We start from the raw sequence: 24,623 nt of genomic DNA on the forward strand, positions 1-24,623 counted from the left end.
GATAAAGTCAGTATAGGGCCCTTAGGAAAGGTAATATAGATAACAGAAGATGATGTCTGAATAGTGGTGGAAACGAAGATATGGCCAGATCAGATTTATAACCCGTGGGAACTGGTACACATTTATAAATAGGGGAATTTTTGGATAAACATTTTTCAGAAAACATTCTCTTGACTCTGTGACACATAGATAGGAAAGGAGAAGGATAACAGAGAGTTCAGATCTGAGGGACTAATAGTTTAGATGAATAGCTCCAGAAATGGAGACATGAATATTATTAAATAGAGATCAATGAATAGATTTTGGGTATGAGAGATGAAGAATGGGAGGAGTCAAAGAGTACAAAGCTTTCAGGTCTGAGTTAATAGAAAAACCATAATGATATCACAAAGAGAAAGAAGAGGGCTGGGAAAGGAAGTTGACTGAAGACAGTGAATGATAGGGTTAGTTTTTAATACAATGACCTTTTGAAGTTGATTCCATAGAAAGCACTCATGTCCTCTTACTGGATGTCCCCAAATGCCACAAAATGGTAACAATGGACCAGGGTGGGTCACTTATCCCGTCCAAGTGGCATTTCTTATTTTCTTTAGTTAAATGCTACAGACCATTGAATTCTCTATTCTTACTGCCATAACAATGATTCACGTTTACTTATCTGTCAAGTCAATGTACTGCCAACTTGATTCAGACAAAAGCTGCCTATAATCTCTGTCTCTTCAGCTCCTGAGGTAGCACCTCGCATATGACAGATGCTCAGTAATTGGTTATTGCATTGGCAGCCACTGTATGCCCAGCACAGGTTAGGTGGCCATGATCACAGATGAGTCAAACAAGGAGAGAGCACTGATGTAGGTAAGATGGGAGCAGAGAGAAGAGGGGAATTAGTTGCACGTGTGGGTTGAACACACCTTCAGGGAGACATGACATCGAAGGATGAAGGATTCACTGGGGCTAAATAGGAAGCAAAGATATTCTTAGGGCACGAAAGAAGAATAGCAAAGGCATGAGTGTGTGAAAGTGTCTGATGTGTTTATCTAATGCCTGGAGGAGCAGGTTTGCGGAGAGAAGTAAGCAGGTGGTGATAGGACTGGAAAGGCACAAAGGTAGACTGTAAAAACCTTGCTCAGGTCATCTTATGTATTGTTAACCTTTCTTAGGACAGAAATTATTTCTAGGGTGAGGGAAGAAGGGAAGGGAGACTAGATGGTAACCTAATTTGGTATCTCTTGGTAAAGCATAGAGATCTAGCAGTGAAGAGTTTTGAGTTTTAATCTTTGCTACTATATCGTGTGATGAGGACAAAGTTATAAAACTTCTCTGAACTATTTGGGGTCAGTTTCTTTGATATTTATAAATGTTATTAGTAACAGTTGCATAATTTACATTTGATATGAGAATTCCTGAGAGTTCTTTTTTAGTAAGATATCTAGCTTTCGTTTTTTTAAAAAATGTAATAAACCAAACAACAGCTCATACTCTGATCATACAGGATCAGTGAAATAATTTCCAGCCTCACCTTCACAGGCAACTGTTAATCTCATTGACTGCTAAATAAATTCACCTCCTCCTTTATGCCACCATTTTGCAATCTACGTCTGTCAGTCTTACTATGATCCAAATGCCTTTAAAGCTAATGTGGCTTTTAGTAACAGAATGATTTGCAAAATGTGTTTTTTTTTTAATTCAGATGCCATATTGTGCTGCTCTTGAACCTTACCTTTCAAGTGGATTTTCTCTCCTTAATTTGGGGGAATTTACCACAAAACATTCAGGATTTTGTGAGAAGACTCTTGGTTGTCTCTCTCAGTTCATGGAAAAGCACATTTGCCCTCAGACTGCACTTATGCATCATTTTCATCCTGAAGAGCATTTACTAAGCACTCATCTGTGATTGCTGCAGGCGATATACCTGATCTGAACAAAAACTAAATAACTAATGATGTGCAAGCAAGAAGTATAAGTTCCATACCGTATTTTAAAACAGTATGTTCCTGATTTTAAAAATAATGCATTTCTTTTCAAATGTAGAAATTTGAAAAATAAAAGCACAGTGGGAATATAAAATCACATGGAACCCTATCGCCCAAAAGCAAGAGCTATGAGCATTTTGGTCTATATACATACTGTTTGTTTTTTTCCATTTGAATATTTACATACATTTAAAATATGTTGTGAACATTTCTCCTCTCTTTAATAACAGTATAATATAATTGTTTAGAACCTGCCTTTAAGGTTGTCTCCTGATTCAATTGCTAATTGGTAGTGGGACCTTTATCAAATTATTTAACCTTCCAGAGTCTCTGTTGTGTTTTCTGCAGAATGGGGATAATAATAGAGTTTACCTCATAGAGTTAGAGTCAGGACAAAGTGAGATAATGCGTTTAAAGCATTCAGTGCCTGGCACGTAGCATTTTGTTATTTGAATCCTTCATTATTGGATGGATCAATATTTATAGGGGTTTTTTTCTATATGTAATATTTGCTAAGCTACATGACACAGCTGATACCATCAGATTCCTTGCTGTGCAGTTATTGATTGGTGTTTCTCGTTCACTTACAAAAAAGAACTGCTAACCCAGACTCTCACCCCATTGTGGGTTGCCCCATGTGGGAGTTTTCCATGGATTTCTGAAATCTGGGACTCCTCTCAGTTGTCCCCCTCATACGACTTTGGTTGCACCACATGACCTCAGTAGGTTGCCACAGGGTGTATTTCCGTCGTGATGATACTCTCTCGTATGCCCTCCACAATAGGACTTGGTAGGAATGAAACCTGGCTGGATGGGGCTGGTAACAGAGATGCACTTGACCCTCCACATGGGTCTATGTGCTGGATCTGAGTCACAGCTGGCAATGGGGCCAGTTGTAGGATTTTATATGCGTGACCACCAGAGCCCTTTCAAGCAGGGTTCTGAAGTCTGGGGATGGGACCAAGCTGGGATTTAGAGTGGGGAGTCAGATATCACCAGCACGAGGCAGCATGGACGAGGGGATGAGCCTAGCACAACTTTAATGAATTCTGCTGCTATTTTAGCTGGAGATACTGGCTCAGCAATGTGTTTGTCTTCTCGTATCTTGGTGATGTCTTTGAGCCTCACACTACTCCTCCCCCTCTCAAGTTATATATATATTTATTGAATGTATAATAACCATGAGATACTATTTAAGTTTAACAAAATGTTAGAAGTTTGACTCTAGCAAAATGCTATGGAGTAGCAGAAGCTCTGAGCACTCCTGGAGTATGCGTTGCAAAAATGGATGAACTAGAATTGCATGTATCAGCTTGAATTAGTTTAACAAACTATTGAACTTTCAAAAGTGAGTTGATGAATTATAGGTACATGTCACACAATTTATATGAAGTTAGAGAACAGACAAATAATGCTATGCTTATAGATTTATATGTAGAGAAGGTGTAAACCCACGCATAGTTTGAATACCACATCTAGATAATAAGCCTTATCTCTGGCGGGAAAAAGAGAACGAGACTTAACATTCTACAGTGGTGCTGGTCTTTCTCTTTATTCTGGCCATATATTAATTTCCTCTGCCCCCTATTCCCCATTTTAATAAATCATAAAATATGTTAGCCATATAAAAAGTAGAGATTGTATAGAACATATTTCAACCTCTTTGCATCTTAATATTGTGCCATCTTTGCTTCAGTTCTTTTTTTCCTGAATTAAATATCCATAGAATACAGATCTGTGATGTTTTCTCTCTCCCATCTCATTCTCTTTTTTCACACTGAAGCAATTGCCAACTAGTCTGTAAAATTTTTGAAGACATGGCTCTTGTCTTATTTATCTTTGGGTCCTCTATAATACTTAATAGAAAGCAATGCACCCAGAAATGTTAAAATGACAAACCAAGTAGAGCTTACCATAGGAGTATAGAAAAATGTTATCCCATTTTCTTTAAGAAGGCTGGATTTCAGAAGGGAGGGTACAGCTCAGTGGTAGAGCGTGTGCTTAGCATGTGCAAAGTCCTGGGTTCAATCCCCAGAACCTCCATTAAAAAGAAATAAAGAAATAAACCTAATTACTTTCCCTTCCCCCAAAAAAATTTAAAAAAAAGAAAAAAAGAAGGCTGATTTCAAAATAAAGTTGTAATTGCATCTTATTTTTAGAGTCTGTTTGAGTAACTTTGGGTTACTGCAGAAATCATCCAGATTTAAGCTCATAAAAAATGCCCTGGATCTTTGGATGTCTGCTGATGTCTTCATTTGGAATTTTGTAAAACTAATGGATTTCACTGTATCTAAGATCTATTTTCCACAGGTCTTAAAATTTGAACTGCAATATGTTATCTGTATGGCATTCTTTCTGGCATTTCATAGACATTTATTTTAAACAATAATATTTCACCTTGATTATAGAAAGAATGGCGACTATGCCTAATTTGTAGGTAATACATATATCAAGCATGAGGCCCTTGACCTACTGTAATTGGATAGATACATCATTATTTTTAGTTTTCACTAATCTTATGGATATTGCTTGGAACAAAATAAGGAGAAAACCTCATTAGATGTATAAATTTTGAGGTATTTTAAGAATTCATCAAAATAATATTGTAGATAATATGACTGTTTTCAGATACAGGATAAAAATAAATGAAATTGACAAGAAAATGTAAGAGATGCTGAAATGTTTTACTGGTACAGTATGTTGTGCAGATATTTAAATTTGTGAGATAGGATTGTAATAGAAAGCAAAAAATTATCTATATTATTGTCATTTTTTAATAAGTGAACTTCTAGTTCAAGGTGATTTAAACCTATTATCTAATCTCGGTAAGCAATTTAAAATAATTTGCTGACTTGTTGGCTTAACTTTTCAAATATGCCAAAGGCCACTAACTTCTTGCAGCGTTTATAGATATTTATCCAAATGTGTTTCTGGTTAGGATGTGAAAATATTTGGGGAATAAATCCAATATTTGTGCTTATTTACTTTACGTAAATCGGAGTTTCCCATGAGTGACTGTATAAATTGGGGGAAGTGGAAAGAAAGAGGAACTTGAATATAAACCAAATATTTGTTTATGGGCTTTATTTAGAAATTTACATAGTGACTCTGATAGTTGGGATATTAACCCAATAATTCCTTTTCTTTGGAGATGATTATTTTCATATATGACTATATATTCTTATGAGGCAATTCTCTTTGGAATACTCAAAGAGAAATATTACATTTTTACCAAATGGGTTATTTTCAATATTCTAATAAAACAATACAGTTGTCCCTTGGTATCCGTGAACGATTGGTTCCAGGAACCTCAGCGGATATAAAAATCTGGATTCCATTACATAAAATGACACGGTATTTGCATATAACCTACATACATCCTCTCATATACTTTAAATTAGCTCTAGATTACTTATAATATCCAATACAATGTAAACGCTATGTAAATTTGTTGCCAGCATGTGGCAAATTCAAGTTTTGCTTTTTGGAAATTTCTGGCACTTTTTTCCAAATATTTTTGATCTGAGGTTGGTTCAGTCCACAGATGCAGAACCTCCGGATATGGAGGGCTGACTGTATTTGGTTTTAGGAGCAATACTTTATTCCAGTATGGCTTTTTTATAGGTATTTGCCTGTTCACACCCTTCCTCCACCTCCAGAAAAAAAAGCAGCAGCATAACTTTTCAGAGCTTTGTGTGCTTTCACGATGGTTTGGCATCCTTACTGGGTTACATGCCATAGCAAATATGTTTCCCAGCTATTCATCTTTAATTACATTTAAATTTACATTAATTTTTAAAAGGATTTAAAGTACCTTCAAAAATGATGTGCCTGTTCACTAAACAGCATGTATTAATTTATAGCTGCTTATTGAAAAAAATATGGTTAGTCCATGTCTCTTGCCTCATGCATAATGAAGAACCTCTCTTTGAAAGTAATTGCTGTAAAATATTGCTTGAGGGATTGAAATGTTAGCGTGATTTGGAGGTAGTATCTTTGCTCCTAGACTGTTTTGAACATCTCAGGTGCAAACATAAAACTGGAATAGTATTGTTGAGGTCAAGGAAGGAGTACGTGGTGAAAAGAGATCCTTAGGTAATGAAGTCTCTGAGAATAGGAATGGGTCTTGATCTTTTGTAAAATCCTGAATTGCTGGTGCAGCACCAGTCACATAAGAGAAAGGGATGGTGTTGCTGCTAGACTGGCGGAGAGACAAGAGGCTGATCCAAGAAAATGCCGAGTCCTTGTCAAGGTTTTCTTCTCAAGTTGAGCAGATACCTGGTTTTCTGGCCATACGTTATTGCTTCTCTTTATAAAAAAGAAACAACACACCTGTTTTCAAGAAAGCTAAAATGTCTGTCATTTAGGTTGACAGTGATTTGGGTCCTCACTCAGAGTGAGAGGCTTCCTCTGTGATTTTTTTGGTACTGTGTTTGGTACTGGGGGTTAGGTTAGAAAGATGTAGTTATAAAATAAACTGATTTCATTTTGTTCATCCCCTACTCAGAAACCTCCCATGTTCCCCTCTTCCCCACAGTGACAACAGGAAGATGTCCAAACACTTCAGGGTTGGTGCCAAGTGGAGGCCTTCTAGAATTTGGCTCCAATCTAAACATAACTTCTACTGGTTTACAACTTGAACTTCAGTTGTAGCTCAGATATTCATCTGACTCAAGAGATATTTTAGGCATCTCTGGTGGGAAGGAGAGAATAAGCTAAGGCTGGACGGTGGCAAGGCCTGGGGGCTCTCTCAGAGATTAGCACCCAGCTCACTAAGCTCAGAGGGACATGGAGAACTCGGGTGCTGCCCACACTGATTACCTTTCCACTGTGAGAGAACAGTGCTTGTCCAGGTGACTGTGTTCAGGTAACATGACATTTTTTGATGCCAGGCTGTCATTTTACTCATAGATCAGGAATTATTTTGTGAGCTGATCTATCAGTTTCCAGAAGGAGGAGCCAATCCCAAAAGACAGGTAGGAATTAGGTGAGGAACTCAGGTCACCAGCAATGTCTTATATTTATTTTTTATTTTCTTTAGGTCTTAGCCAAGTATTAAGCACTTCTCAAATGAATAACACATTTTGGTTATTATTCTGTCTACTTACCTAAATCAAGGATGAGACCATCAATAACCCAATTTCATTTAAATTAGTTTTTAACTTTTTTTTTCAATAGACAGAAAATCAATCTATTTGTTTCCTTAAGTTCCAACCCCCACTCCCCCGGCCCTTCTATCTCTAACATCAAAAAAGGTAGATTGAAATAGCAGTCCTTCTGGTGATTAAATCCTCATCCAGTTAATCAGTCATGTTTGTATCTACACTACTACATCTACTACTGGACGTATGAAACGTCTTAGAGGCCATCTCTACTAAGATTTTTAGCATGTTATCTTACACAGCATTTGCATTTGCTAGCTGCTACATAGATTATAATCTGCAGACATAGAATAATTATTGATGAATGGTCCTTAAATATTTAACTTTATATTTTACCTCTTTGTTTAACCTATTTTGAGAGTGTTCATAGGCTCTCTCTGCAAGCAGGCTTACTTGCTGGTCACTTCAGTAAAGATTCAATTACAATAAAAATACTGAGCAAACAGTTATATAGTTCTTACAATGTGCCAGGCACTGTTCTAAATGTTTTACTTTAATTAACTCTTGATTCTCTCAGCAGTTCTATGATGTAGATACTTTTAATATCTGTATTAAATACAGGGTATTTAATTTATTTATTTATGATTATATTTTACTCATTTGTTTTCTACTTTATTACCAAAAGAATTTGGGGAGACTTGCAAAAGTACACTGAAAAAATAAATGAAGAAAGAAAGTAGAGAAAACAGGTGTAATGCCAGGATTAATATAGAAAAAAATACATGTCATAAAATTTGTGCAGTTGCCAGGGATGACCATAATTTAGCTACAAACTGCCTGGCAAACAAAGCAAAGAGTGAAACATAATCAGACCCAAGATTCATAGTGTCTGTAATAGGAAAACAAGCCATTTGTTCAGGAAAAGTGCAAATTTTCTACTAGAAAGCATTTGTGGGCCATCATAAAGAAAAGGCCATGTGATATAGTAATTGTCAAAAGTCCATTTCTACCATAAGTGTAACATATGGGGACATTGTTCCTTTTCTCCATGTCCATTTTCAGTCTCTCCTTCAGTAATAGAATCTTTTAATATTGCTGGAAACATGACTGCCTAGAAAAAAAAAAGACCTTGTTTCCCAACTTCTATATAGCTAGGCGTGACCATGTTACTTAATAGGAGAGGTGTGTCCTTATCTTCCCTTTACTCTGTCCTGGCCACTCTGAGGCACATGGAAAGTGCCATCTTGCCATGAGGTAGAGCTGGAAAGGAACATCTGGACAGGAGTCTGTGTTCCTCACCCTTACAGCATAGTAGCCTAGAATTTTACATGACATACAGAGAAACTTCTGTCTTGCTTAGGCCACTATTATTTTGGGTTTTCTGCCATTCCTAGCTAACTGAAGAATGAGGGGGCAGAAACTGCCTTTGGATTTGGTGATCAGGAAAGACCTCTCTGAAGAGACATTCAAACTGAGAACGGAAGGATTATGCTGTTACTAAGAAGAGTACTTCTTCTAGAAGCCCTAAGGCAGGAAGATCTTTCTGAGGAACTGACGGAAGATCATTGTGGCTGGAGTGTAGTGAAAATGAACATGAGATAACGTATGAGGAAAAGGCAAGGACTGTATCATGCAGGGCCAGAGGGTCATGCTAAAGAGTTAGAATTTGTTGCGTGGTCAATGGAAGAACAGTATGTGGCAAATACTTGGCCCTTAAAATTCTCTGAATGAGTGTTTTACATGTATTTTAAAAGATAACTGTATGTGATGATTATTTTTTCTAGGCAGGAGGACCCTCAGGGAGGCATATAATAGAATTTTCATATGAAGAATATAGAACTCTATACTCTGTACTCTCCTTACAGAGTAGAGGTGAGACAGCCTTGAAGGGGTGGGACTGGTTGAAAGGAAGGACTGGGATAAAGATGATGGTGGCCCAGCCTGATTTCATCATAGAGGAAAGGAAATGGATGAATTTGCAATATATTTTAGAAACAGACTCAATAGGTTTTGCTGAATAATTTGATTTGGGGACAGAAAGAGGGGTACAGTGAGAAGAATAAAGAGTGATTTGATGAGAATTAAAAAAAAAGTTTAAAAATGGATTCTCTGTCAAAAACTTGGAGTGAACGTGTGTTCCATGTTGCCAATTCAAGGCAGGGCAATGCCCATTGACAGAAGCCCTAAGGCAGGAAGGCTGTTGATATACTTTTGCAAAGTTAAGACTAACAAGGACACATATTTGAATACATCACTCCCATACTTTTGCTGGTTGGTGGCCAGTGAGCTCAGGTTTTCCTCAGAATACAGTTGACCAACACAGGCAAATGGGTAGTCAAGACCCAAAATGTACTGGGAAGTATCTGGATATTATAGATATTGCCCTGTCCTCAAGGAATTTAAAATGTAAATACTTAACTAGCCTACAAAACAATAGCCTACAAAAGAATAGAAGTAAATAGTGCAAAGTATGTAATTTGGACTATAAAACCATCTGGAATCAGAGAATTCAAAGTATCTGTATCTTTATCTTGTCTTTCTTTCTTTCCTCCGATCTCAGTGGGCCTCAGTTCTTCTTTTCTGAGTCAATCTTTCAACTTGTGCTCCGCTTTCCTGAAAACTGAGTTTAATTAACCATTATGCTTCTTCTTAAGGTGTACATTCTTTGGCAGGTCTTTTAGCTCTGCTGATTGTGTCCTTTGATGCACAGAGGATTATAAGTTCGGTGTAGTCCCAGGTGTCTATTTTTGCTTTTTTTGCCTCTCCTTTTGGTAACCTACCTTAGGATTCATTGCTGAGTCCAATGTCATCAAACTTTCCCCCAATGTTTTCTTCTAGGAGTTCTTTAGTTTTAGGTCTTACATTTAGGTCTTTAATTCATTTTGAGTTAATTTTTGATATAGTGTAAGATAAAGGTCCCATTTCTCTTTTACATGTGTATATCTAGTTTTCCCAACATCAGCTGTTGAAGTCGTCAAAGATTACTTAACCATTCATGCCAGGGTTTTTTCCAGACTCTCTAGTCTATTCCACTGGCCTATTTGTCTGGCTTTATGCCAGTACTGCACTGTTTTGATTACAGTAGCTTTCTAATGTGGTTTTGAAATCTGGATTTATGAATTCTCCAGCTTTGTTTTTTTTCTTAAATATTGTTTTGGTTGTTTGGAGTCCCTTGAGGGTCTGTATGAATTTTAGGATGAATTTTTTTATTTCTGCAAAAAGTACTGTTGGGATTTTGATAAGAGATGGTGTTGAATTTCAAAAACTTTTAAAGATTTTCATTTCTCATGTATTTGATCTCACTTTAACTTATTTTCCTATATGTTAGTAGGTAGAGGGCAGTTTGACATTTTTTTAGGATCATTCATTGAATAAGTTATCATTTCCCCATTGATTTGGAATGCTGTCATTATCATATACCAAGTTTTCATAACTGAGTTTACCTATTTCTAGATCCTATTATTTTCCATTTATTTATTTTTCTTTCCATGTAGTAATACTGCATTTCTTTCATTATTTGAGCTCGGTTATAAGTTTTACTATCTGGTAGTGCCCTCTGTGTGTTTTGTCATTGTTTTTGTTGTTGTTGAGATATCCCTGGCTGTTTTTGGCTTCCATCTCCATTGATTTTTTTCTCTAATACATTTACAGTTTTCTAAAGTTAACTTCTGTTGCCTGATTTTAGCAGCAGAGCTGATTTCTCTAATATTTTCTCTGAAGAATTTCTCAGATTATCTATAGATGATAGTGTCATTCTCAAATAAGGACAACTTGTTTCTTTCTTTTTAATCCTTAAGTATTTGATACCTTTTTCTTGTCTTGCTTCATTGGTTAAGACTTCCAATATATTATTGAGTAGAAGCTGTGTTAGTGAGCAACTTTTTTTGTTGTTGTTGTTCTGATTTAATGCTTGAAACATACACTTTCAAGGCCATTGCCAATTTGGGTGAAATCCTGTATGATCTTGAGAAAGAGAAGATGTGTTATTACTGCTCCCACTTAAAACTTCTGAATTATTTCCAACTTCTCATTGATAAGTACCCAGGTTCCTTAAAGTGGCCTTCAAGGTCCTGCCTAAACTGGTTCTCCCTCCCTCTCCATCTTCATCTTGCACCACTCTACTGCTCCACCCTGCTCTTCCTTCAGGTCCTTGGCCCTCATTTCACTTCAGAGCTTTTGTATATGTTACTTAATCAGCCTGGAATATTTTGTTTCTCCCCTTCCACTCCTGCTCCATTTAGTTAATATCTCCTTATCCCCCAGTTTCTTAACTCAGTGTTTTCTTTCCTTAGAAGATTTTCAAGATCCTGTCAGATCAGATCAAGTCAAGGATTCCAATTTTAGAAATGATGCATTTCACTTACTAAATTGTAACTATATATTAATATGTTTGCTGTTTTTGATGGGTACCAGTCCTCCCCATTAGAATGTAATCTTTGTTAGTGAAATCACTATATCCTTGGCTGTGTCTTTAGCACTTTGGAATGGCCTGACATTTTGGAAGGGCTCAAATACATTTCTTGAATAAATAAATAAAGTATTATAGGTAAAAATTTCTTTTAAAATGGAAATACATTTCTCCCACTTGAATGTCAGTTATTTTAGTTGAGTTCAGTTTGATTCAACTACTGAACAGGTATTTGGCTGGGAATAGAAGGATGGGTTATTTGTGAGCAGGTAGAAGTAGGGGAGAGGAAGCAGGGAATGAGTGACTTTGGGTATCTGGAAGGCAACACAAGATCTCTGAATATTTGAAAAGTCAAATTAATCATACTTACTCATTTGTGAGCCTTTAGAACATCTTGCCCTTCCTTTCTACTTTCTAAATTCAGGAATTTGTGGAATAAGTCAGGATGTCAGGCTCCTTTGAAGATTATTGCTACCTGAGGACGGAGTCCTAGCAAACATACAAGTACATGCTGACTTTAGGAGGGAAGCTGTGTGGGATGGGGTGAGAAGAGCATGGATTTGGGGTCTGACTTGGATTCAAATTCAAGTGCTTCCACTTTCTAGTTTGATAAGCTATTTGAACTTTCCTGGAGTGTCCTGAAGCTTATTATTTTCTCACCTGTTAAATATGGTTAATGCTTTTGTGCTTAAATCTCTCCTACTTAAACTGTATGGTGATGGCTTTGAATTGAAATTGTAATGGGATTGACACTGATAGTTGAATTTATGTTCTTCCAGCCAGTGGACTTTAATAAATGGCATCCAGGAAATTTTCCATGCAATTCATATGGTTCTGATATTTCCATCATGTCTCTAGAAACTTCGTTTAGAGGCAAATTGCTGTGTCCAACTGAATCATGAAACTAAGCCAGGTATTACTGAGGGCAGAAATTCTGTTCAGTTGCAGTATTTTGCCCCCAAGTTTTACTTCTCTAAGAAGAGTATAGGACAGGTAACACTTCAAAACATAGCTAAATAAGAAGCCTGTTTTGGAATGCCACGCTGTCACAGAGTTATTCCATCTCTCTGATGTAACACTATAGTAACATTGTTTTGTACTTGATACAAACATAAGCACACCAGTTTCTATCATTTTTGCCTTTGGTTTTTGAAGATGGAATTTAGAGGACAAACGCATTTAGATATGAAATATTGAAATCCACTGAAACTGTATAGAATCATTTAACAGTACAGCAGGGCTGCTTGTTCCTTTAGAAGTAACATCAGGTGGGTTAGCTAACTGAGCTGCCAAGACTGTATTTTAATGATCTCTAGGGTTTATCTCCTGTTTAAAATTCATTATCATTTAGTCTGTGTGTGTTAAATCACTGACGCTTGCTAAATTCTTCTTCAGATTTGTTTGTTTTCTACTGTTTGGTGTAGATCATCTGATCACTTTGATGTGTGAAAGGAGGAAGACAGAAGTTATCTAATTTTTAACCAAACAGTCTTCCCTAAGGTATTAAATATATTTATTCTATATCTTATCTGTTATCAGCTGCAGATAGTGAAATTCCTGATAGAAGCTTTAAATTCAGGTGCCTACTTTAGTCAGCTCTTACTCAGTAATGCAGGGATAACATACAACCCCTAAAGCTCTATGGCTTGCAACCACTAAGACACACACACACACACACACACACACACACACACACACAGAGAGAGAGAGAGAGAGAGAGAGAGATTGAGAGTTGTTAGTGCCATCGGTTACTTTTTTCACAGCCTGAAGGAAAACCTCCCATCTGGGACATGCCATTCTTGTGGTTGAAAGTATAGGACTCTTAAGAGACAGTCAGAACTTGCAATGACTGTTAAAAGTTCTTGCTCATCTGGGACCACACACCCTGCTCATTCACATGCCATTGGCCAGAGCGAGTCTCATGTCAGTATGCTCCAAGAGGGCCACTGCCGTTTACAAGGCAACTGCTGAGCCCATGCCATTCTTTTATACAGAAAGGTAGAGAAAATACCAGAATATAATATGGATATAATTTTAGATAGGACCACTGGCATCTTTTTCTATCATGCCCTATTCTTCTGATGCTACTCAACTCAAAAAAGTCCCTTCCCGGCTCCTCTCGCCCATCTCTCCATCACCCTTTCTGTACCCTTTGCTGCCAAGTATACCCATGAAACCTACTCACCTTCTCTGCCCAGCCTGACGTGGGATCTTTATGATATACCGAGTGCCTAAATTATTGCTTTAGCCAAAACTAACAGAAGTTTCACAACCTCTGGAGCTGTCTGACCTGATAAAGAGTAGCTCTGCTCTGGGCCAAGTGGGCTCCATGTTTGCTCAAACTATACCTACTATTTTTGTTTTATTCCTGGTAATCAGCTTAAAGTGAAATTTTAAATAAATTACATAATCATTGCCTGGATTTATTTAATATGTGTCCAGAGTACTTGCATACCTTACTCTTACTGTCTTATAATGCTTCATAACACACAGGGAAGTTTTTACCTCTATCTTCTCACCCAGTGTTCCCAAGATCCTGGTGGTATCAACACTGTTGTGATTCCGATTTTACAGGCTGGGGAAAGTTAAGCAACTTACTCAGGCTCAAAGGCTAGTGAGCTTTCCAGCCAGTGTGCAGTGATGGGCTCTTCTCGTTGCTGATAAATACCCTGTTTTAAGTGTATCTTGAAGAATGCATAGTGTGATATAATCACTTTTGTTTGTAAAGAAGTTTTCAAGTAAGATGCTTGTTTTACCTATAGGATTCATCTTTAAAATTTTTAAAACATCTTCTTCATTTTGAATGATCTGATCACTAAATTTCAGTTTATATACAACTTTCCCCAGGAAAACAATTATTGTATATATTGGGCAGTATAGTTAGTGGAGTGCAAAACTCCATAAAGTCAGTTTCCCTATCATAGTAAATAGTGTCCCCTCCATACTGTTGCTCAAAGTGGTTTACTGTTTTTTTTTTTAATTGAAGTATAGTTGATTTACAATGTTGTGTTAGTTTCAGGTATACAGCAAAGTGATTCAGATATATATAAATATTTTTTTCAGTTTCTTTTCCATTATAGGTTATGAGATATTGAATATATTCCCCTGTGCTGTACCGTAAGTCAGTCCTTGTTGTTTATCTATTTTACATATAGTAGTGTTAGCCCATTAATCCCAATTTATCCCTACTCCCCATTTCCCCTTTGGTAACCATAAGTTTTTTTTCTATATCTGTGAGTCTGTTTCTGTTTTGTAAATAAGTTAATTTGTATTTTTTTTAAAATTCCACAAATAAGTGATGTCATATGATATTTGTCTTTGTCTGACTTACTTCACTTAGTATGATAATCACTAGGTCCATCCATGTTGCTGCAAATGGCATTATTTCATTCTTTTTATGGCTCAGTAGTATTTCATTGTATATATATATACACCACATCTTCTTTACCATTCATCTGTCGATGGACATTTTGGTTGCTTCCATGTCTTGTCTATTGTAAATAGTGCTGCTGTGAACATTGGGGTGCATGTGTCTTTTCGAATTAGAGTTTTCTCCGATACGTGCCCAGGAGTGAGATTGGTGGATTATATGGTAACTCTATTTTTAGTTTTTTAAGGACCTTCCATACTGTCTTCCATAGTGGCTGCACCAGTTTACATCCCTGCCAACAGCGGAGGAGGGTTCTTTTTTCTCCACACCGTCTCCAGCATTTATTACTTGTAGACTTTCTGATGACGGCTGTTCTGTCACTCTTCTTTATCTCTGCTGTCCTGCCCTCATCCAAGCTGATATCACCTCCCGGCCAGAACATGGCAGTAGTCCCCTAAATAGCCGTCCTCCTTTTCTTACCTCCTCCAAGCCTTCCATCACAGTAAGCCTAGTGATACTCTCAAACTGTAAATCTGAATTTACCTGACTTCTCCTTCCCCACCCAGACTCCTTAATACAGTTACAAGCCCCCCCCATGATGTCACTCTACAGTCCACGAGCCTCCTCTCCTGCCGTTCTCTCCCTCACTCTCTGCTTACTTTAATCTCAATACTCTCTTCCCTCCTCCTCCCCTCAACCTCCCTGCCCATGTCCCCTAGTCCATCAGCACTCATTTCTCAGATCTCAGCTTCTCAGCTAAGCTGGCCAAGACCCCCAGGCCATGATAACTTGTCTTGTTTTAGTCTGCAGAAGCTCACCTTGGTGTCCCTCGCTGTCACTACGGCCTGCAGATTTTACTCCTAAAATACCACTGGAAGCTGACTGAGGTGCATAGTACCTTCCAGCTGCTGACTTTAACAGATGTGTTAGATGGCAGTGGTTTTTGCAAAAGCCCTCTCTCACCCACACCAACCTCCATTACATGGAAATACACAGGGTTAAGGAGAAAACAACCACTTCAAACGTGTTTCAAACAAACCATGTTTCAAAGCAATTGTGTTTTTTCTAACACAATACACCTCATGTGCTAGAGTATAAATGCTCCCTGTGATAATTGCTTAAAATTAATCAAGGTACCCAAAAGTCTGACTGCCTTTCCCCCTGTGCAAGCAGTTTGGATTCTAAGTGATCAGATTGCTAATGATTGGTCTGTCCTCTGTGCTTGTGGCTGCTGTGTGTTGCTAAGTTGGGTCCCCTGTTACATATTGAATCAAACATAATGGTCCTATGGTAGGCCCTGCTCCATTAGCCAATGAAATGTGTATATTCTGTATTTTAGAAGTCAAGGGAGACAAGCTGCCTTGCTTGCAGCTCGCCCTCAGGTGTTGGTCTGGCAAGACGGCTACTCTGTTGGGCAAATGGCTGCCCCTCCGGAGGTGATGATAATTTACTGTGTCTGTGGGTTGTGATGAAGTCAGGTCTGGGCTCGCTCGCTAGGTGGACAGACCAGGTTTGATTGGCGCCAGCTCTCCCGAGCCAGTTTGGAGATGGTGGGTCCCAAGCCTCCAGCTACCATTCTTGCCTCTTGCTCTTCTGACTTTCATGCCAACTAATAGCTAAGTTTAACAATTTCTTGAAAATTGTTTCAAGGGCACTGTTTTGCTTGCCTTCTTGGAATTCACAGAATGATAGAGCTCCATAAATATCTTGGTTAAAAATTAGAAGATTTTTGGAGTATCCCACTGTCTGTCTTGGGGCCTGGCAGGAAGCCTCCTATTCACTGTAAATGAATAGATGTTTCATCTATTTCTGTCCTGCCTTCTCTGTGCTTTACCTGAGAATGTCCTTTTCTTTATTTGCAGTCTATTGAAATTTTCTAAGGCATGCTTAAAGTTTTACCTTATTGGAAATTTGCTTGATTTTCCCCCATCAGAATTGATACTGATTTGTGTTTTTATTTTATGAAATCTTACCTTGTACTTTCACTTAGCACTTGTGGCATTCTGCACTCCTTTTACTTGTTAAATTTTAGTATTTTATGTGTTCTGAGAAAATTTTCTTTACAAAATCAGATGGGGGCCATCCTGACCCTTGTGTGCCAACCGCTGCTCTACCTCCAAGAAATTCTTAATGTACACTTAAAAAAAAAAGTGGTGCTCTTTTAAAAGTTATTGTTTACCTATTTTTTCTCCTCTAGATTATACAATTTTTAGGGATAGCAGTGAAAGATACTCAAATTTGTATTGTGCCCAATTCTCAGCACAAAGCCCGCCCAGTCAGAAGGCTGTAAATTTGTTGAATAAATTTGAATCTTTAAGGCTTGTTCTTCCATGAAAAGGATGTTGCACAATCATAATAATCTCCATAAACAGATGGCCGCTCAGAAAGGACTGTCTGAGTCTCTTTTATCTGCCTTGCCATGAATTTTTCAATTTCCTTACCGCTTCAGACCAAAACAGTGAGTTTCTGGGAACAACTCTTATCCCTTCTGCATAACTGAGTGCAGGGAAAACCAGCCATTCCACTGGACCTAGTTATTTTGTATAATGCACTTGGTATAAGAGTATGTGACAAGAGTTAAGACGCTAGGCTTTCTCTTGGGTGGGGTTGGAATATTCCTGTTGGAAGGGGGGGTTAAGTCTTCTGAAATCAGAATCAATTTCCTAAGACATACGACATTGAATTGAGCCCCAGAGACATGTTTTTATGTCTGTAGTCTTTTCCTTTTAATAGTAGAAAACATTATGAAATTCTCACTTCACTGTCTTCCTATTCTTAACTGTTCTTGGGAGGAATCGGGTCAGAAGAGACTGTGAGATCAGAGTCTCAAATTCTGCATGGAATAAATGATCTGAGCCAACACCACAGCAGTCAGCATCTGTTGTCTATGCAAGAAGACCGCAGCAGTAATTATGTACAGGAAAAGCCATTTAAAAAATAAATTGATCGATTTTGAAAATTAGGTGTCGAGAGTAAGAAAGAACCTGAGGATTTTTATACTATTTTTGTGATATAATCAGCTATAGCCAAGAGAGTCGCTTTATGAGTATTTTTAGCTTCAGTCTTACATTTTCTTCAGAATCAACTACTATAATCCTTTTCATTACTGTAACAGAGTCTAATGACTCTTGTCCTAGAGTGAAGCACCCCCCTCAACTCCCTCACTAATAGATTGGGACCTAGTGTGATAACAGCGCTCTGACTGATGAGCAAGATCCTGGGTAGACTAAGAAGTAACTGATAATTCAGGCAGGCTTTTATATACTTCTTTATTTTTTCCTTCTTATTCCTCTTGAAAAGAAAATATTGAGCTTTTCTTTCTAATGTATTTTACATTTATGAAAAAGATAACAATGCAGTTAATAGGAGGGGCATGACCCCTGGATTCAGACACCCAAGGAGTCAACTCTCAGTTTCATTTGTTTATGTTTTTATTAAGGTACAATCAGTTTACAATGTTGTGTCAATTCTAGTGTACAGCCCAATGCTTCAGTCACACACGAATATACATACATTCAAACTCTCAGTTTTAACGCCCAGTAGTTGTATAAACGTATTTCTGTGCTCTTCAGTGTCCTCCTAATAACTACTTTGCAGAGTTGCTGTGAACATCAGTATAAACAAAAGCTACCCAAATACAGATATTATTATCATCAATTACCCTGACCTACAGAAATACACAAGTTCCTTGGAAGTACGCCTTTTGGAGAGTGATCAGGGATGGGGGATTATTATACTTTTATTTTGGGGGTTTCTTTTTATTCATTTAGTATATGCATGTGTGCATGTGTGTATTTGTACTTATGAGTGTGTGTGAGTGAATTTCACATCTTACATGTCAGGCACTATTTCAGGCACTTTGGTAACATTAATAAATAAAACAGACAAGAATTTCTACCCTCCTTGGAGATTACATTACTATAGTGGATGCAGCTAGAAGCTGATAAATGCTATGGAAAAATTAAGCAAGAAAAGAGGGATGGTGATTGGGAGTGGGTTACAATTATCAACAGGCAGGTCAGGGTATATGACACTGGATTTGTGTTCTTTGGAATTCTCATGGACTAGCATTTAGAATGGGAGCATGGGAAGAAAGGAGATGAGAGGACAGAAAAGAAGAGGAGCCTGCTGAGTTGCAGGAGAGCAGAAGCATGTCGATTGTGCAACATGTATCAAAACACAGACTTATATGGAAGAATGAGGTCTTCCAGATGGCCTGATTTTATTGTATTCAGTTTGAGCAAAACTCTTTTTTAAATATTTTGTACACACCCTGCCTTCCCAAACAATGGATACTGAATACAGTCCACCTGGTTGGTGGCTGCTGCAGCAGGTTCTCACCATGACCACCACGTCTGTTACTGAACTGTCTTGAAGCAAGGCCCCCAGCCCGCAGAGATGCTCTGGGCTATTTGCCTGTATAATTGGCTGAGCCTGCAGTGATTGTGAGTTCTGCATGATAGCCACTACATACATATAGCTATTTAAAGTTAAATTCCAAACCTACCTCTTCTTTTTGATTTGTTGTTTCTCATAGTTCATAGGTTTAAGTGCTAGATTCAGAATTTTATATAAAGAAAGGGTAACTAGGCTGTAAGAACAGAAGAGCTTTTCTCATGTTCAAGTACCTGAGTTTTCTTACTTGGGATTTGTATTTCGTTTCTGACTGCCTTTTTTTGCTTGGTTATTGTTGTTCAGCTGTGCTCTGGGTGGCCAGAGAGTCAGACTGCTGAGTTATTGTGGGAGAAGTGCTATCAAACTTTAAAGGTAAAATTGCACTTTTATGGGAATGCTTTAGACCCTCCTTATTTGGAGCCATGCCATTCAAGGGTTGTGTATTGACTGGCTGCCTACACATACACCGAGTACAGTGTCAGGCCCAGGATTGGGTATTGTTCCAAAAAAAAGTGAACATAGCCACAGACCTTGAGGTGGGAGAGAGAGTCATAAACAGGCAGTTTTATTGTCTAGTGCCCAGGTATGCCTAGGACACTTTGAAAGTGCAGAGGAGAGTGGTGCATGAACAGCCTTCCTGGAGGTGGGGGGAGGGGGTTGAGGCCAGAGGCCTGGGAGTACTTCTTAAATGGCATCCTAAGGGGTGAATAGGTGTCACATGACGAAGTTGGGGAAATGGGGTCATTAGGACATGATATACCATAGTGTGAACAAAGATACTGAGGAGTGAACCAGCATGGCAGGAGTGGGAACCTGTAAGTTTAGTACCGATAGAACTTAAAAGGGAGCCTGTGTCCGTAGAGCTAGACAGGCTTTGAATGGTATGTTGAAGTGATGGGTTATCAGCCGAAGAGGAAGAGGGGCAGGGGGATGGTGACATAGGCTGATCTGACTTTTCAGCAGTTCAGGTTGTTCACAGGTTGTTCTGTTCCAGAGGAATCAGCGATGACTCTTGAGTTTTCAGGAAAACAGATTAATTTGAACTCTTCTTGCAAGCTCATCGTGATAGGCTTTGGCCTCTAGCTGCTGCTAGCGTTTTGCATTGGCAACTGTGGTGTACAGGTTAGGTTCTGGCTCTTTAGGACTTCATCACTGGCATTTGTTAAGAGAACTTGAACCACAGACCATGGTGAAGCATTACCCTTGTATGACTTTAATTTTGCAGTGGCCTATGAAAACTTATAGAAATTTGGCTTCATTTCTAGTGGCTCCAATCCAGATGCCAAAATTACCCCATTGCTGGGATATCCCCTGGGTGGACCATTGAATCTGTTATTCATTAGGAACAGCTGAAAACCATCAACAAAATTCCTGTGCTATGCCAGCAATAACGCCAGTCAAATTTCAAGGTAACTCCAGGTTTCAGAAAGCTATGAATCTCAAAATCTGTCTAGCTGAACCCTTATTTGTATTTTTACACATATTTATCATGTGAGAAAGCTAGTGGCTTCCTTACTTTCCATGATTGTACATTGCTCTTTTTAGATTATAAATTAAATTCTGAGTTCTGAATGTTGGCGGAGACATGCTTATAGATCGGTTATCAGTCACTTTAAAGTAAAAGCACAAATTCAGTCCAGACGGTGGAACCAGAAGTCGGAGAGGACCCCGCCCAAAGGGTTCATTATGATGGGGTCCAAATTGAAAACAAGAATTCTCTCCTACCTACAGTGCATTTTAAAAGGATTTTCCAAGTAACAATTACTATCTTAATGACGTCTGTTAAGCTTCCAAAGAACCCAGTTCTCTAGTTTGCCAGATTAAAAAGTATGTGAAATATATGTTTATACTTCAGTTTTCACTGATGTGTTTCATGACTGTGTGGCTAAAGCCACAGAACAGTAGGTGTGTGCCGCTTTCTTTTAGGTGGTAATATTTAGCTGCTGCATCTGGTCTTTGCTGCTAAATATTTTTTTCTTGTCCCTCTAACTGCTCCATCAAATTGAATCTTCAGTGGTTTGGCAGTTTTTGAATGACTTCTTGGAAGCTGTGAAACCCTGTCCCCTGATCAGGACGATCTGGGCGAGTCTTGTGGCAGGAGGAAAGATGGCCATCTTTCTACATGAGACAACAGGGTTGTAGGGCAATTATACAACATCTTTAAAATTTTAATCTGAAGACTAGTTCTGTGTTCAGTGATGAACAAGTACTGTAAATCCAGAAGCTTGGGAAGTTTCCACATTCTTCAAAAGTGGTACAAAGGAAGAAAGAAAACAAGCTGACTTTTTTGGCTCTTGGGAGAGGTTACATCAACCATTTGTTACAAGTTGGATTACGAACATCATTGGCGTCTAAGAACATTCTTCATAAACTGTTACTCTTCGTACGATGTCAACGGAGGTATTTTAGCGACAGATGAAAATAGTTTTATGAAAAGATAAATATATTTTTCACTGATCCCAGGGGAAGCTTTCTAAAATGCATTTTTAAAAGAAATAATTAGTGTCATTCTGTGAAACTCATAACTTCTTAGGGTGGAAAAGAAGCAAAAAGGAAAAAAAAAAGACACCGTTTCAAGCAATTTGTGATTTAATACCAGCTGGTCAAGTGAGTTGAAAAACCTTATGAGTTGTAGGTTATGTTATTTTGAATGCCTTTTCTCTTTCTTGGGAAACTAGCTAACCCCTACAATCTTTCTCCCATGGCAGATGGCTCTGAAACTTTGATCCCTGCAAACCAGTTTGCCAGATGTAGTGGATAGAGCATGTGCGACCTTTTGTGTGTCAGGTCACCCTGGCCAATCGGAAACCATACGTTAATCTTGTATGACTTTTATTTCCAGGCATTACAGCGGAAGTTCTGGTGGTGACCTCTTTCGATGAACTGCAGAGAAGGGCCCCAGAAGCAAGAGGGAAGATCGTCGTTTATAATCAACCTTATACCAACTACTCGAGGACTGTGCAGTATCGTGTCCAGGGGGCTGTGGAAGCTGCCAAAGTGGGGGCTTTGGCATCCCTCATTCGATCAGTGGCTTCCTTCTCCATCTACAGGTTAGTCATTATGTTCTTTTGAAATGCTTTCCAAAAGCAGCATCTTCCATGAAAGAGAAGCCCTTATGAATAAAAACAAACCAGTCAAATGAAAATACTGATTGTTCATGGAATGTTCCCCGCATTCCGCATTTGGTCATTTGTTTGTAATATCTTCTCTGGCCTTTCCAAGATTCCAAGCATCGTTTGCGCATTCTTTTAAAAAGCTTTCCACATCCATGATGCTCCCATAACATTCCTTATATAACCAATATATTTTATGTATTTTCATTGGAGGGAGACATGAATTCACGTCTGCGTTTCATCAAAGATGTCTAATGACTTCAGAGGAAGCCAGGCTTTTTTTCCATTGTTGCTAGAGAAGAGAAATAAAAATAAAGTGGGTAACATGCTGGGGGCCATCTATGGTGTAGTGGAGAGAGTTGAGGAAGCAGAGGACCTTGGCGATAGACCTGTCTGCTTCTGAAGAACTGTGAGGCCTTGGGGATGTTCTTTTCTATTGATGTATAGTTGATTTACAATATTATATTAATTTCACATGTACAGCAAAGTGACTGTATTTTTATGGATAATACTCCATTATAAGTCATTACAAGATAATGGGTATAATCCCCTGTGCTACACAATGTATTCTTGTTGCGTATTTATTTTATGCACAGTAGCTTGTTAATCCCATGCCACCTTGGGAATGTTCTTAAACCTCCCTGGGCCTCACCATTCTCCTCTATTAATCGGTAATGATGAACAATAGTACATTTACAAAATTATTTTAAGATTAAATGAAGAAAACTGATGAAAGCTACTTGATGATCTGTAAAGGTCTATATAAGTATCTGGTGGTATGTTTTGAGGGCAACGTGAGTATTTTCTTTTACTTTGTAGTTCTGATTGAGGACATTGCAAAGTGCTTTATTGGCCCTCAGTCCTAGGAGGAAATTTGGCATTGCAGTGGATAAAAGGTCTGAAAATTGACCTGAAGACATTGGGCCTAGTTTAATAGCTATGTATGGTAGTGTCACATATCAGGGATGAAATATTTGAGAAATACCTATAAAAGAAGCACCATTTTACTGTTGTAGCCTGGTCTCTCTGAGATTAAAAAAAAAAAATACTTGCAAAAACTTGCAAATAGGGTTCATTTGGGTCTCAAGACCAGATCTTTAATACCTTTTGTAAAGGAAGGTTTCTTTGTTCTGCACAATTGCTCTCTGGCACTGGAGACACAGCTTCTTAACCTTAATTAATTAACACCCTATACCCTTGAAAATAAAATAACCGAGGAGACTTCAGCGAACAGGAAACCCAGAAAGGAGTTGTCCAAAAGTGCTGAGAAAAAGAAAGGGACATTTTCCTTTTACAGGAATAAGATATCTTCCCAGGGGAGGAAGATGGGGCATGCTAAACCGCTTGTTAGAAGTTTTATGAGAGAAAACCTAGTTACGTTGATGTCATAGTGCTAGTAATAATATACTTTGTAGAGTCTTTAAAGGTTTGGTGACTTGTGAAATAATGATTGGACCATATTCTTTTGGATGCTTAATCTTCCCAGGAGGGAAATCATGAATGGCTAGCTTACTTCCCAGAACACCTCAACCACCCCTTAGAATAACATACTCAACAAGTCGTGGCCATCCACCGTGACTTCACTGCTCATGAGACCTCAGTTATGAAGCTAGTCTGTTGCTTTGTGAAACTGGGTGATTGCCAGAAACATTTATTTAAGAACTACTACTCATAAGACTAATAAATTCCCAGATGACTTAATGCACAGCAATCTGCCAGGGTTCATTAGCAATTTTTTTTTCCTGGTGTAATGAAGACATCTGGAACCCAGGCTGTAACCTAGGAGCACTAGAAGAATTTTGTCCAGCAAAGGATTTAGAAATCTGTTGTTAGCCTCTAAGATTTGATGTTGGCAACCGGTAGTATGTATTTAAAAGGCATTTTTCCTAATATTTGTAGATCCAGACTGATTATAATTATTTCATTGATTTATAGCCAGTCATACTTCAGTAGACTCTTAACTTTTGTAACTCCATATTTTCAACAATTATAACTACAAAATAACTTTTCCCTTTACGTAGTACTTTAGAACCTTTCACATATGTCACCTTGTCACCTTATTTGTTCTGACAGCAATCCAATGGACCAAGCAGAGGGGCATGATTTACAGATAGAGAAAGAAAAGTTCAGAGAATTCAGCATATTAATATGCTTAAGTCTTGCATCTTGAAAAAATGAAAACCAGAACGAAACAAACTCTGTCTCTCTGTCCACTTCAGGCCAACTGTTTTTTTAGAGCCCATTTTCCATAGAGAGTATTCT

General features: G+C 38.2%; 1 protein-coding gene across 2 annotated transcripts in view; it reads left to right on the forward strand.

Annotated features, from left to right (window-relative positions):
* The window catches only part of CPQ (carboxypeptidase Q), a 299,566-nt gene that overhangs the window by 12,482 nt on the left and 262,461 nt on the right, over positions 1-24,623 (forward strand). For both annotated transcript variants that reach the window (XM_006198037.3, XM_072949488.1), the window contains exon 2: positions 22,091-22,298. In XM_006198037.3, coding sequence (XP_006198099.1) covers positions 22,091-22,298 — 208 coding nt within the window. The remainder of the gene's footprint in view (positions 1-22,090; positions 22,299-24,623) is intronic.

This window comes from Vicugna pacos, chromosome 25 (assembly GCF_048564905.1).
Source record: "Vicugna pacos chromosome 25, VicPac4, whole genome shotgun sequence".
Classification (NCBI taxonomy): Eukaryota; Metazoa; Chordata; class Mammalia; order Artiodactyla; family Camelidae; genus Vicugna; species Vicugna pacos.